Raw genomic sequence first — 15,426 nt, forward strand, 5'->3', positions numbered from 1 at the left:
TATTCCCTTACTCTGATAGATGGCTCAGATGTGCTCAAACCTCCCTAGTCTTAACCAACAGCAGCTGTGGGCTAAGGACTTCTGACCCCAAATCCGGTGTTCTTTCTAGGATGCCACAATGTTATGATTTATACCAGTGCCCTAGCCTCCCACCTGAAAAACCACAGGCTCCCTGGATGACGTCCAATGTTCCCTACAAAGGTAAGGGCTACAATTCTGCTAAACAAAAGATCACATTTACTTTTCTCGAGTCAAAGGTCAAGATAGGACCTTGCTGCATCTACAGGACTGTACAATGAGATGGAAGCCCCAGTGGCCCAGGTGTTGCAAGTCTGAGATTCTATGATATAGTCAGTGCAGGTTTATGACTCATGATACCTTATTTCATTTCTTTGAAATTGGCGAACCTTCAATCAAATATACAGATAGAAACATAAATCAGGATAACATCACTTCCCAAGTGTTCTTGTTTAATCATATGTTCCTAACATCACTTCCCAAATATTCTTGATTAATCATACCTTATATATTATGCTCAAAGCCATGAAGAACTGGTTAGTTGCAGGTGGGTTCTTCAGTGTAATTAAGCCATAAGATGTTGCCCCAACTGTGCTTGGTAGTGTATCAATTCCTAGCAGTTACATAGCATTTTAAAAATTTAATTAATTAATTAATTAATTAATTTGTCTGCACTGGGTCTTTGTTGCTGCACTGGGCTTTTCTCTAGTTGAGGCGAGCGGGGGCTACTTTTTGCTGCGATGAACGGGCTTCTCATTGCGGTGGCTTCTCTTGTTGCGGAGCACAGGCTGTGGACGCGTGGGCTCCAGAGCGCAGGCTCAGTAGGTGTGGTGCACGGACTTAGTTGTTCCACGGCACGTGGTATCTTCCCAGACCAGGGCTCGAACCCGTGTCCCTTGCATTGGCAGGATTCTGAACCACTGCACCACCAAGGAAGCCCGCTAACAGTTACATAACATTTTACAGCAGGGTTATGTGTCCTAAAGCAAGTCTGCAGGGTTGAGTGGGACTGGCTATAGCAAAATCACAGTTGCAGATCCCCAGGTTACCTCCCTGTAAGATTTATCCATCAGCTCTGGGGTGAGGCTCCAGAAGCAGTCTCTTCACGAGCTCTTAAATCAGCAGTTGTGTGAGCTGTCTACACACTGGCATCTCCTGGGGAGCTTTAAAAAATGCTCATGTCAGGGTCCCATCCCTGAGAGGCTGGCATCATTGGTCTGGAGTTGAGCTTGGGCACTGGATTTCTCAAAGCTCCTCTGGCTGATTCCAGTAGATTCTGACCAGGATTGGATTGCCTGATGGTGGAAATCTCTTTAGATCATCCGAGATTTTTTCCTTCTCTCCTGTGGAACTGGTGTAAGCTTCTCCCATATCAGTGCTACTCTTTGTAAGTCCCTTTGAAATCGAAGCTTCATCTCAGGCTCCTCAGTGTGATCTGGGGGCCAGCAGCATCCATGCCACCCAGGCACCCCCTCTCCCCGGCCAACAACTGAAAAAGAATCTGTGCTGTAACAAGATCCCCAAGTGCTTCATGGCTTATTAAAGTTTAAGAAGCACAGCAAAGTGGCCTCAAACTATGCATTTCTAAGAGCTCCCAGATGTCGTTCGGCTGGTCCCCAGTCCACAGTGGCAAGGATCTAAAGCACTTTTCTCAATGTGACCCAATGAGGGTTTCCAGAAGAATCGTGTGGGAAGCTCGATCTCCACGTCACCACAAATCTCCTGAATTGAACCTTCCGGGAATCTGTCTACTTAGCAGCCTGCTGATTCCCAGACGATGCTTACTTACGTGAAAGGTTCAGAAGCACGGAAGCACGTCCAAGTCCTCCTCAGAGGAGGAACCATTCTCTCTGAAAACCAGCCTCACCTAGTTGTGTCAAAGCTCCTCTGCATTTAGCCTAAGTTGGCCTAGAGAAGACAGTATGACTCTCTAAAGAAAAAGAGTCTCTTGCTTAGCCTTTCAAATCACTGAAGGTAGCCTTTCCCCTGCCTCCATGGGTCTTCCTCATCAAGTGTAGATTTCCCAGCCATTGCTCCCACTTCTGTTTCTTACTCTTCCCCCCCAACCCCACAGTGGAGACCTTCCGGTTCAGCAGATCCCTCAAGGCAGGGCAGCTCCAATCGGAGAAAACCTCCAAAGTGATCAAGATAGTATACAAATGAGATTATCATCAGCTCCAATCAGAACATTCTATTTTTATTTTATTATTTTATTTTTTTTTTTGAGGTACGCGGGCCTCTCACCTCTGTGGCCTCTCGCGCTGCGGAGCACAGGCTCCGGACGCGCAGGCTCAGCGGCCATGGCTCATGGGCCCAGCCGCTCCGTGGCATGTGGGATCTTCCTGGACTGGGGCACGAACCCATGTCCCCTGCATTGGCAGGTGGACTCCCAACCACTGCGCCACCAGGGAAGCCCAGAACATTCTATTTTTTAATACTGCAGTTAAAGGTTGCCTTTTTTTTTTTTTTTAAGAAAAGCTATATATCATGTTAATTCAATATTCAGCTTCTGTTTAACCACAACTCCTATGTCCCTTTCCCCTGGATCATCAAGAGATGCCACCCCTTCCCTATATTTCCACAATTATTTATTGAACTTAGGTATAGGGCTTTCCTTATAACCCAGATAAATGTTATCACCATGATCTCTGTGTCCACTGTTTCAGCCTGACAAAAGAGTTCTGGATAAACAGTCCTGAATAAACAGTCTTGGGTTCAGATTCAAGTCTGATCTCTAGAACTCTGCTGTTGGCCCTTAAGCAAGTTCCTTAGCCTTTAAAATAAGCCTATTTTTCATCTATAAAATGGGCACAAATTATAGTCCCTGTCTTATAGGATAGTTGTGAGGATTCAATAACATAATATGAAAAGTACTTTGTAAAGCATAAAGCTGTGTAAAAGATTAATAAAAGCATCTCCAAGCTATGAATAATTTACAAATTACCGTTAACGCTGCTTCATTCATTTATGACGTTCTCAACCCCACATAAAATAAGTGGCAGTCCTGAAATCCTCTGAAAAACAAAAAAATCTGTCTCCTCCACTACCATCCAGGACCCATTCCGGTTTGTTTTCCTTTTGTGAAGAGTTTCTATCTTCTGGTGACAAAGAGGAAAGGAAACTTGGCCCGAGAACCATGAAACCAAATCCCAGGATGGCGCTCTAGAAACCAGTCACATGGAAGTGGACAAAACCAGAAAACCCCTTTCATGTCACTGACATGGGTGTCAGAGTGTTCAGACAAGGTATCTACTTCCCATTTCTCCCTGAAAGAGGAACTCAAAGTTGCTGAACCCTCAAAGGGTTCTGGCTGTGGGAATTCTGTAGAGCCAGGGTTCCCAAACTAAGAGAGATAAGCAATGAAATATAAAATATAACATAATAGATAAAATATAATGTAATATATCCCACCAACATAAGATGCTACCCTGCCACACTGCCAAGAAAGCCCCCTGAAGTTAATCAGGGGCAATAAGGTTTCATATAGAAGCCTATAAACTTGTGTAGACAGGCCCATGAACTTATATAGACCCGCCCATGAGTATTAATTTCCAAGATGGAACTGAGTTAAGAAGAATATAAGCCAAAGCCTAGCCAGCATTTATACCTCTCCACCTCCAAATCCTCATTTCTTAAAGCAGAGACAATCTCAAAAGCAGGAGCCTCGGATTTACCCCCAATGAACTAGGAAATGCTTGTTCATCCTCAATGCTTGGAAGCCCTTCTCTATGAATCTCTAGGTACTTTTCCAAACACAAACCTTCGCTACTGTGCATGGTTCACAGATTAGAAACGCTCAGGTTTTTAGAATACACTTTTCCAAGAGACTAATCAAAGAATTATAACATGAGCACACGAACAAGGCAAGGATTAAATACACTCAACTACTCAAGTAACAAACACCTAATATTTATTAATAAATTAGTACACTTGAAGGCAGTTTTCTGATATCAGTCCCTCACCACTACCCACAAACCCCACCCACACAAAGGGAGTCCACACCACCTTTGCATTAGAATTCAGCAACTAAGCATCAAAGAGCACGTGTATAAATGGGAGCAGAGTTGCAAATAGATCAGACAAGAGTTCTTAAAGCTGCAGCCATTTTTAACTAAAGTGATTGAATGATGGAAACCCACCAAGACCGAGGCCCTGAGGGCAGACCAGACCTATCGACTATGTGTGTATAAAAAACAAGACATCTTGTAAAGCAAAGCTGGACAAATTCCCTTTGGAAAAGGTGTCATTTGTCACCAGCACTTCAATTGTGACTTTCCAAAGTGCAGCAATATGTTCCAGAACAGCTCGATCTCTAAAAGTTGAAGTTCAAGTTCCTTGGTGGCCCAGTTGTCAAGCCACTCAAATAGCAAGTCATGATGGCTTGTGAGGATTTCATGTCTCCAGCCCAGAGCAGAATAGCGTAAGGGGAGCACACGTAATCAAGCATTCAACACGGTGTCCAGGTGAAGACCATACAATCAGCAACAGTGTGGTCAAGTTTCAGCCATAAATATGAACTACCCAACGAGGCATGTTAAAAAGATACTTCAAGATCTAATTGCGTTACAGTAACTCAATGGGGTCTTACGTTTCTTGAACCCTTAAGAAAATTCATAAATGGCAAATAATAAAATAATAATAATAATAATAAAGCAGAAGTGAATGTTGAGACATGAAGACGGCTTATAGCATTCACAAGATGCTATGACACTTTTAAGAAGTTAAGAGCCTCATAATCCAGTGTGTGGGAAAAGCCACACTGTATTTGTGATACATTAAGTGAATTTAAAGTGCACAGAACAATTTTGAGAATACATACGAAGGCAAGACAGAGAAAATATGGAACCTAAAAAAATTCAGTGGTGGATATTCTGAAACAGTTGAAAAGGCTTATATGCTAACTTCCCAGGAGGGTTTTTAAAAAGAAAGAATGAACTCAAAACACTGGCCATATACTCTGTTAAACACACACACGCGCACGCGCACACACACACACACACACACACCACCAAAAAACAAAAATTTAAAAAAAATAAGAATAAAAACGCCACCCTGCCACTAAATTGAGTTATTTCCAGAGTGCAGTATTCCTCGTGTTCTACAACAGGTCGGGAAGATGGCTATAAACAGAGTCCAGGAGGGTCTGGCTGGCTTCCTGGCTCTTGACTCCAATGATCTCAAACAGCCGGTCCAGCTTGTCCTCGGCCTGAGGAATCTCTTCAATCACCCGCAGCTCCTCGGGATTCAGGATGTGGAGCATGTCATCAAAAATAGGCTGCAAGTCGCAGGGGTCCAGGCGCACCTGTCGCAGCACTGTGTCCTTCTTTTCTGCAGGGAGGAGAGGAGAGGGGACAGCTGTAATGGGACTGTATTGGGGGACGGAGGAGAGCTAAGGTGACAGCGACCCTCTCCCCAGGCTGTCCCCATCCCACCCTGCGAGGTGAGGCAGTGAAGCTCAGGCACATTTTTAAACACCACCGTGGTTTTTACCGACGTGGCACGTAAGATAACAAACAAGATGTGCGTAACAGAGATCAGACAAGGATCTGCTTATCTGCTTGAACGCGTTGTTGATGGAACATGACATTTGCCTAGACTCAAATGACGTCTCCGAAACTCTCCTAAAACTCAGGAGAATGCTGAAATACTTAAAGAAACTTTAAAAAAACAAAAACAAAAACAAAACGTCACTATTTTCCCCATCTGTAACATGTTAGTAAGCAAAGATATGAGCCCAGCCTTTCCCCTCAAACATTCCAAGTCAATAATCGGCTTATCTGACTTCCTAATTACATTGTCATATTTTAAAATTAAACTGCTTGGAGCAAAAGCACATAAATAAGAAAATATTGCTTCTTGGGTCATATCTTACAATGGAGTGAGGAACTATAACTTCTACTACCATTTATAAGATGTATTCTCTAAAATATAATATGTAACATAAATTAGAAACTAAAATAGAAATCTTTATATAAGTATAGAGATATATGAATATATAAAGTATAAAATATAAATATGTGAAATAGAATTATTTTATAAATATATAAAAAACAACATAAAATATACCCCTTTCGGTAAAATATAACCGGTGTTACCCAAACTAGGAAATTTCTAACAAAAACCTGTCATCAGTATAGTGTACATGCTAATTCCCTACCCTGCTATTCAAAACTGCAAGTGGCAAATTATTTACCGGAAGTACCAACCCATGATGTTTAAAACATTGTTATTTGCAACCAAGCTTAACAGAGCGAAATTTAATTTCAGTCACTAAAACCTCTACCCCAGACTCTCAAGATAAGTTATACTTTAAATCCCTGGATTCTGCAAGCCTAGTAAATAATTTGCACACACACAAAAAAAACCTGCCAGACTACACGTTATCGGACCTTCCCCGAAACACACACTCGATAGCATCATGAGGATCAAGGGTGACCGATACTCCTGGACACAGGCTCCCGGCCAGACAGTCGGGGCTGTAAAGATTTTCTAGGCAGGTCCCGACTGGCTAATGACGTCGTTTCGCGCAGGCCAGCCTCACCTCGGAGTCCAGGGCAGGTCATTTAGATGACCCAGCCCCTACTGGAATGGGGAACTGATGGAGGGAGAGATGCCACGGGCTCTTTGAGGGGAGGCTGAAGAATGAATGTGGGTCTGAACCATCCGTACCTTTGGTTATAAAGGATCCGGTCCTGCTCAGCGCCGAGGAGCCGCTGGACGTGGAGTCGCAGCGAAGGAGGGGCTCGGACTCGTCCACGAAGAAGCCCTTGTTCTTATCCAGCGGGGAGGGCTCCACCGTCAGAAGCGTGGAATTCTCAAGTTTCGGGTTGGGGCTGGCGACCGGGCTCGTGCTAAGCGGGCTGGGGCTCCTCGGGAGAGCCAGCTTGTCAGTTTCCAGCTGTGGAAAGAAACCATTTTGAATTATATACTTCAAAGATTATAGAAACTGGGACTTCCCTGGTGGCGCAGTGGTTAAGAATCCGCCTGCCATTGCAGGGGACACGGGCTCGAGCCCTGGTCCGGGAAGATCCCACATGCCGCGGAGCAACTAAGCCCGTGTGCCACAACTACTGAGCCTGCGCTCTAGATTCCACGAGCCACAACTACTGAGCCCACGTGCCTAGAGCCCATGCTCCGCAACAAGAGAAGCCACCGCAATGAGAAGCCCGTGCGCCGCAACAAAGAGTAGCCCCGGCTCATCGCAACTAGAGAAAGCCCGTGCGCAGCGACAAAGACCCAATGCAGCCAAAAAAAAAAAAAAAAATTATAGAAACCAAATGGAAAGCATCTGAAAAAGAATATACACATATGTGAATAACTGCATCACTTTGGTGTACATCAGAAACTAACACAAGATTCTAAATCAACTATACTTCAATTTTTAAAATAAAAAATAAAGATAGAAATAATTTTTAAATTAAAAAATTATAGGAAAAAAATGAAATTAAAAGCCCTTCTTGGATGCTTTTTTTGGGTTCCATTTAGTATTTTGTGGATAACTTCTCCCATTTTGACAGTCCATCATTTACATTATTGCTAGATACACACATGCGCACACACACACACACACACACACCCTTCAAAATGTACGAGAGGATATGTGTGAACATTAAAAATTAGGAGGCATATGCACCAAGCTGTTACCTCATAGGAGTGAAACTGGGCAAGAAAGTGAGGAGGAAGATGTCCAACAAAAATATAATTTCGTACCTGCTGGAAATGGTCTTAGATATCATCCAGCATATTCCTCTCTGTTTCAGGATGAATTATGTGCACCCAAAATTCGTATGTTGAACTCATAACTCCTTGGACCTCAGAACATGACTATATTTGGAGATAGGGCCTTTAAAGATGTAACTAAGGTACACCTGGGCCCTCATCCAATATGACTAATGTCCTTATAAGAATAGATTAGGACACAGACACACAGAGGGGAAGCCATGTTGAAGACACAGGGAGAAGATGGCCATCTTCGACACGCCCAGGAGAATCAACCCTGCTGACAGCTTTACCTCAAACTTCTGGTCTCCAGAATTGTGAGAAAATACACTTCTGATGTTTAAGCTTCCCAGTCTGTGGTAGTTTATTATAGCAGCCCTTGCAAACAAATACACCCTCTCTTTACAAGTAAGGAGACAGGCCCAGAGAAGGTAAGTGACTGTCTTTAGGGCACCCAGCCAGGAAGTGGCAGAACTAAAACTAAACCCTCCGTTTCCTGATTCCCATTTCAAGCTAGCTCAGGAAGTAAATAAAACTGCTTGAAAAAAATGAGAACAGAAGAACACCAGAGCAAAAGCGGCTGGAAGGAGAGAGGGAGAACCACCCCGCTGGAGCCAATGGATAGGCTCTTCAGGATGTAGGGGAGACCGTGAAGCTTGCATTCCAGGGCAGGGACCAGAGAGAAGATAACAAGAAAGCAAGCAAACAAGATGGTTTCAGATGGAGACAGGGAGCATCATGACCGCTCTGGCTGGTGCATGGAGGCTGGGTTTTAGGGAGGTAAGAATCAACACAGGAAGACTAGTTAGGATGCTGCTACAGTGAGCGGGCAGGTGACGTGTAATCATGGCTTGTACCAGGGTGCACAGTGGAGATGAGCGTAAGTGATGAGTGGTATCACCCCGTTTTGCAGGTGAAATGACTACGGCCCAGAGACGGCACACAAACCCGGGGAGAAAGTCAGTGCTCAACTCAGGCCAGCTGGACATCTCTAGTTGCCCCTGTCATTTGACACCATACCCTAGAAATCTGGCAGACACTGGTGGCATCTCCTAGTCGGTTGACTTATATTTTTATTGGTTCTTCTGGCACAGAGGGAAATCTGGGAGCCAGGTGGCCAGATGACACGGGGCAGGGTGCAGACAGTGATGTGCACTCTTCCCGGAGCTGTTAATCACTGCTCATTAGAAACCTCATGACTAGACTCCCACTTGTCAAGAGAAACATTTTCAAGCTCCTCAATCAGGAAGACATTGCCCCTTGTTTCAAAGGATGACGTTCACCAGTTGTAAAACGCACAAAGCAAAGCACAACTGCCTCTTTTACAAGCTTTACAGCCTGAGAAATGCTTGCAACTGTGCAGATTCTGAAGGTCTCTGACACGGCACATCTAATGTTCCAACAGCATTTTTCCCTTGTACAACCACCCACATCCTGCTTCTGCTTCCAGTGCAGTCTTAAGGCTTGGATATCACGCATTCCTACCAGCCCCCTTCTGATCCACAGACAAGTTTTATGGATACGTTTTTAAGATTTGAATTCATTAGGCCCTGGCATGCATGTGCCCCTCCTCCCTGAAAATGCACATGGCCATTCATGCCAAAACATGTTTTTTATTCACTCAATTAGACAAAGAACACTTGTCTACGCTCTGGTTCTCAGGGACAGTACATTGGATGACCCGGCCAGTCAATATAGTGCACTGTTCTTGCTTAAAAAAAGAAATTCCTGTCCACAAATCACATGCCAACAGCCTAAGAAATCCACCCACCTATTTCCTGAACTCAGTTCAAAACTTTCAATATTTAATATTCCCCCCAATTTTGCCAAAGGATATTATCAGTGGAAATTAAGTACATGACTTCTAACATAATTTGGAAGGCAGAATGCTGAATTGATGCTGTCCGATCATTAACAGTGAGTCAAGTGAATGGGAAAATGCCGCTAGGAATGGTTTTAGAAGCTCCACAATGGAGCTCACAACCACAGCTAAAGCCAGAGACCATTTGACAAGCATCTTTCTAGAAAATCTATTCCTCTACCAAGCATAGATATCTGTCACTATGTACAGGATACACAGTAGCTGGTTGCATTGCAGATTTCCCTAAAGTTACTTGCATTTTTTTCCTAGAAGGAAAAAAAAATTTGCCCCTAGAAACTTACTTCTTTCCTCCCTTTACCTTACTATTGACAATATCCATCAAAATTGTTTTGCAGGGCTTCCCTGGTGGCGCAGTGGTTGAGAGTCCGCCTGCCGATGCAGGGGACACGGGTTCGTGCCCTGGTCCGGAAAGATCCCACATGCCACAGAGCGGCTGGGCCCGTGAGCCACGGCCGCTGAGCCTGCGCGTCTGGAGCCTGTGCTCCGCAACAGGAGAGGCCGCAACAGTGAGAGGCCCGCGTACCACCAAAAAAAAAAAAAAAAAAATTGTTTTGCAGCACTGCAACTCAAGCATTGTGTTACCTGTGACTTCTCTAATAAGAAATTGAAGCCTCAGGATGTGTGGAATAAATTAATTCTTTATTTCCTTAGTTCAGAAAGTTCACGGTTCAGTATTGAGTTTAGAGCAAATAAAGAGCACTTATAATAAGATTCAGATACTAAAAGAGAAGACAAACGCTCTAAACAAGAAAGCTAAATGTCCACAGAAGCAGGTTGTATCCTCTTGGAAAAGATTTGAACATAAACTTATCAAAATAGTCACAAAAGAGATCCTGAGTGGATGAATTTATTCCTTTTTCTCCTTTAAGCTTCCCCAATTCTCTACAGGGCCATATTAACTTTTATAATTAGAAAAACAATAAATGTTATTTTTAAAAGCAGTCACCACTGATAAGTATATTTTCCCTCTGTTAATTGGAAAATGTGGCCGCAACAGCTCTTATTTATATTGGTAGCCAAGGAACGGGACAGTTGGAAAATCATCTACTTGGCTGAGCTCCTCTCTTTACTTTTTTTAAGCATTCACAGGCACAAAAGGACAACACTCCTCCCAACTTACTGTGGTGAAGCAAATAGTAAGACTTAAACGAAAGGCCTCTGGGAAAACTTGGCCAGTGAAGGCAATGGATCCACCAGATATCTGAAGTCCCTTTGGAGAAACTTGAAAAGTAGAGTTCTTTTTGCTCTATAGCCATGTTGTAACCATGCTAACTTAGAAGACTCATTTGAGAAATCAGGGTGAGACAGTAAGACAGACCAAAAAGGGGGAGAAGGCAGGGATCCTGAGGGGAGAGCTCCCTAAGTAACCCAAATCAGTACGAGTCTATTGTATGAACTTCAAGACCATGAAATTTATTTTGGCCAAATGAGCCCCAAATGTCCTCCTGATTAGTTTCCATACAAACACACTCTGTCCTTCCAGGTACTGTATTTATTGGTCTAAACTGATAAGAAAAGAGAGATAAGTGGTTCACCTTACAGGACAGCTGAGTCATACCTAAAACTCCATTGCTGACCTGACTATTTTCCTTTCCAGATTCCCAGAACCACTGAGTATGAGGAACCATGCAAAGGGATTAGGTAAACAAGCTATTGATTAAAATTCGTGGGCTTGAATGCCTCTGGGCTACAGAGGTTTGAGCAGTATAGGTGAGAACAATGATATAACTTGTCCTGGGTTGTACTGGAAAGAGCCATTTCCAGCTGTGTCCTTGCAACTGTCCACTCCTCCCTCAACCAGCTCCCCACACTGACATGCCCGCTTTGGGTGCACAATCAAATCACAACCTGAAACTGAACCTCAAAAATAACTCTCCTCTTAACAAATATACACTACTATAGATAAAACAGATAATCAACAAGGACCTACCATATAGCACAGGAAACTCTACTCAATATTCTGTAATAACCTATATGGGAAAAGAATCTGAAAAACAATGGATGGATGTATATGTATAACTGAATGACTTTGCTGTATACCTGAAACTAACACAACATCATACATCAACTATACTCCAATATAAAATTAAAATAAAATAAAATAACTCTCCTCTTTTAACATCAAACAAAATGCACTTCCCTGTTGACTGGCCTTTCCGAGGATGACACACTGTGGAAGGCTGAAATATTTCTCCAGCCCTGGGGATGGTGGAGCCGTGGACGCTGAAGCCATTGCCATGTCGAGGGTGGCATATAAGTGAAACAAGAGTGTGAGACGACTTTGCTTCTCTCCTATGATGGAGCAGCATTTCTGAGGATACTCTGCAAACAGGCAGGGGTGGAAGACTCCAGCCCCAGAAGCCTTCTTTTCAGCGTGTTTCATTATCTTCATAGTCAACTCCTAAAACTCAAAGTGATGACAATCCTGGAACATCATGGCAAAGGAAGAAAGGAAATCTACCACTAACTAGCTGTGTGGTCTTAGAAAAACCACACCCCTTTTCAGATCTGTTTCCTCATTTCTAAAAGAAGAAGGTTACTCTAGGTCATCTCTCTTCAAATTGTCTTATTGTTTGTCTCACTATGGCTCTTTCATTCTCCCCACTCCCCACCTACAGACCCCAACTCCCTTTCTCCTTCCAAGTTACTTCCACTGGTTCCTCAACTAAGGTTTACCACTGAGTTATTTTCAATTACTACCTAATTACAATCTCCCTGTGGTTGCACAATTTGTTTTCATAAAACTAATTAACAACTTTGATGCATCAGTGATCCCCTGAAATGAAGCCTTAATTACCCAGCCCTGATGCCCCTTGCCAATCTGCTAAAATGGTTCAACTTAACCCCTTGGTTCCTGGCATCACTCAATCAGATTCCACAAGATCCTTTTCTCTCCCCTCTGTAGCCAGATATGTCTAATAGACTCAAGAAGAAAGCACCTTACAATTAAAAATCACCTTCCTACTGAACTTTCCCTCCAGACCTCATCCAACACTTAGAAAGAAGGAAGAATTCTTATGTTACATTTGTGAAAACTTCTGTCACTTTAATGATGGTTTTCGAAAACCCATTTGCTAAATTCAACGGAAACTAATTGCTATTCCATCTGAGTTGACCGGCTTGTTACTCAGATCCAGTAAACAAAAAGGGGCTTTAAAACATAAGCCATCATCAGTACTCTGCTAAACAACTCAGCATGAAATATATGGAATCCATTTGATGTTAAGGTAGCTCTTATTAGCTCCATTTTACAGATGAGAAAACTGTGGCTTTAAGAGGTTTAAGTAACCTGCCCAAGATCACAGAAGCCAGGACTCAAGATCAGACGTGGTCTAGTTTCCAAGTAATCCTCTTTGCTGAGTCATGTCACTTCCCTGTCTGGACCCACTGCAGTTACAGAAATTGACAAACCCTGTAAACTCAATACAAAGACATCACATGACCACAAGGGGCTGCCCTGGCCCATACAGTCTGCAAGGACCTGTAACTCAGTGGCAGATCTTGAACCTCAGCTGGATGACTGCCCTGAGATAAAGATGAGAGATTATGTAATGAAACTTAAAAGCTTTTGCACAGCAAAGGAAACCATAAACCAGACGAAAGGACAACCCTCAGAATGGGTGAAGTCATTTGAAAATGAAGCAACTGACAAAGGATTAGTCACCAAAATATACAAGCAGCTCATGCAACTCAATATCAAAAAAACAAACAACCCAATCCAAAAATGCGTGGAAGACCTAAACAGACATTTCTAAGACATACAGATTGCCAACAAACACATGAAAAGATGCTCAACATCACTAATCATTAGAGGAATGCAAATCAAAACCACAATGAGGTATCACCTCACACCAGTCAGAATGGCCATCATCAATTAATCTACAAACAATAGATGCTGGAAAGGGTGTGGAGAAGAGGGAACACTCTTGCACTGTTGGTGGGAATGTAAATTGATACAGCCACTATGGAGAACAGTATGGAGGTTCCTTAAAAAACTGAAAATAGAACTACCATATGACCCAGCAATCTCACTACTGGGCATATACCCTGAGAAAACCATAATTCAGAAAGACTCATGTACCACAGTGTTCACTGCAGCTCTATTTACAAGAGCCAGGACATGGAAGCAACCTAAATGTCCATCGACAGACGAATGGATAAAGAATATGGGGCACATATATACAATGGAATATTACTCAACCATAAAAAGCAACAAAATTGAGATATTTGTAATGAGGTAGATGGACCTAGAGTCTGTCATACAGAGTGAAGTAAGTCAGAAAGAGAAAAACAAATACCGTATGCTAATGCACATGCATGGAATCTAAAAAACGGTACTGATGAACCTAGTGTCAGGGCAGGAATAAAGACGCAGATGTAGAGAATGGACTTGAGGACACAGGTGGGGGGAAAAGGAAGCTGGGACGAAGTGAGAAGGTAGCATTGGCATATATACACTACCAAATATAAAATGGATGGCTAGTGGGAAGCTGCTGCATAGCACAGGGAGATCAGCTCGATGCTTTGTGACCACCTAGGTGGTGGGATAGGGGGGTGGGAGGGAGGCTCAAGAGGGAGGGGATATGGGGATATATGTACACGTAGAGATGATTCACTTTGTTGTACAGCAGAAACTAACACAACACTGTAAAGCAATTATACTCCAATAAAGATATTAAAATTAAAAAAATAGATAAAGATGAGAGACTATGTAAATAACCAGACACTTCAACTGTGGCCAATAACTGTTTTCTATTAGAAAATATTTCCTTCCGATCCCAACAGACCAGTGACTATTTAAAAAAACACAAATTCAATTTCCACTAAAGGTTTATCTCAAAGGAATTACAGTCACAAATAAAGACATGACTACAGCTATTTAAGGATGATGATATTATCTGAAGCTTGTTCCCCCATTCTCCCAGCTGCCCGTGTAATCAAGATCAAATTAGATTTCATGACCTCCCATAGGTCCATGTAGGTATGTAAGATTGGGCTCTGATAAAAACGAGCACTTTCCTCCTTGCTATACAAATATCTCTTGATATCTGGATCTATGTAGTTCCTACCTTGAGAGAACAGGATTTCGGATGATAAGAAACGCTTTGTCATCCAAAGCTATGTGGTTCCAGGACTTCAGATCTACATGAGGGTTCAGATAATGCTGGTTACCAGCCCTATCACAAAACATGTACCTGAATCTATTCAATTCCTAAGTTCAGATACTAAAGAATACCTGTATACGAGGATTTCTCCCTAAAAAAAATAAAACAAATACACCGCCTCCAACAGAAAAGGGGGAAAATAGGAGGGTTTCTTTAAAGTTCCAGCTGATAGGGGACAGACTTTAATTATTCTTCCGAGTGTGAATTCTTGTTCAATCCAACCCAGAGAAAGGGGTCTTAAGAAGAACGACCCAAATTTACTCAGCAAAATTTTTTGCAAACAAAAAGAAAAAACTTAAGAGGAAATTGAGAAGACGCTGATTCCTAAACCTTTAAAAGAAGGGTTATCATTTATAAGAAATTTGGAGGGAAGTCTTAGAAACAGGAATATGGACTGGAAATATATACACACATATATAGATAAAGCAAAGATGTCAAAATATAATTGTTGAATCTAGGTGGTAGGTTCTGGGTGTTTGTTGTACTGTGTTTTAACTTTTCTTTGTTTCCTAAGTCTTATTTTTGAAAGTTAGGACAATAAATAAATTAACAAGAAGGCTAAGGGCCAAATAACCTGAAGACAGAAATTCCCCAAACTTTTCCTAGGCTTCTGATTATTTAGTCTTTTGTTGACCTTCCTTC

General features: G+C 42.5%; 1 protein-coding gene across 1 annotated transcript in view; it reads right to left on the reverse strand.

Moving 5' to 3' along the window:
* Window positions 1–3,986: 3,986 nt before the first annotated feature.
* Window positions 3,987–15,426, reverse strand: part of TNFRSF21 (TNF receptor superfamily member 21) — a 65,028-nt gene continuing 53,588 nt past the window's right edge. The window contains exons 5-6 of the mRNA XM_082847534.1: window positions 6,688–6,916; window positions 3,987–5,346 (exon numbers count right to left, since the gene is read on the reverse strand). Of these exons, the coding sequence (XP_082703660.1) occupies window positions 5,117–5,346; window positions 6,688–6,916 (459 nt within the window). The 3' untranslated portion in view covers window positions 3,987–5,116. The remainder of the gene's footprint in view (window positions 5,347–6,687; window positions 6,917–15,426) is intronic.

Source organism: Leucopleurus acutus (genome assembly GCF_964270905.1).
Source record: "Leucopleurus acutus genome assembly, chromosome: 10".
NCBI lineage: Eukaryota > Metazoa > Chordata > Mammalia > Artiodactyla > Delphinidae > Leucopleurus > Leucopleurus acutus.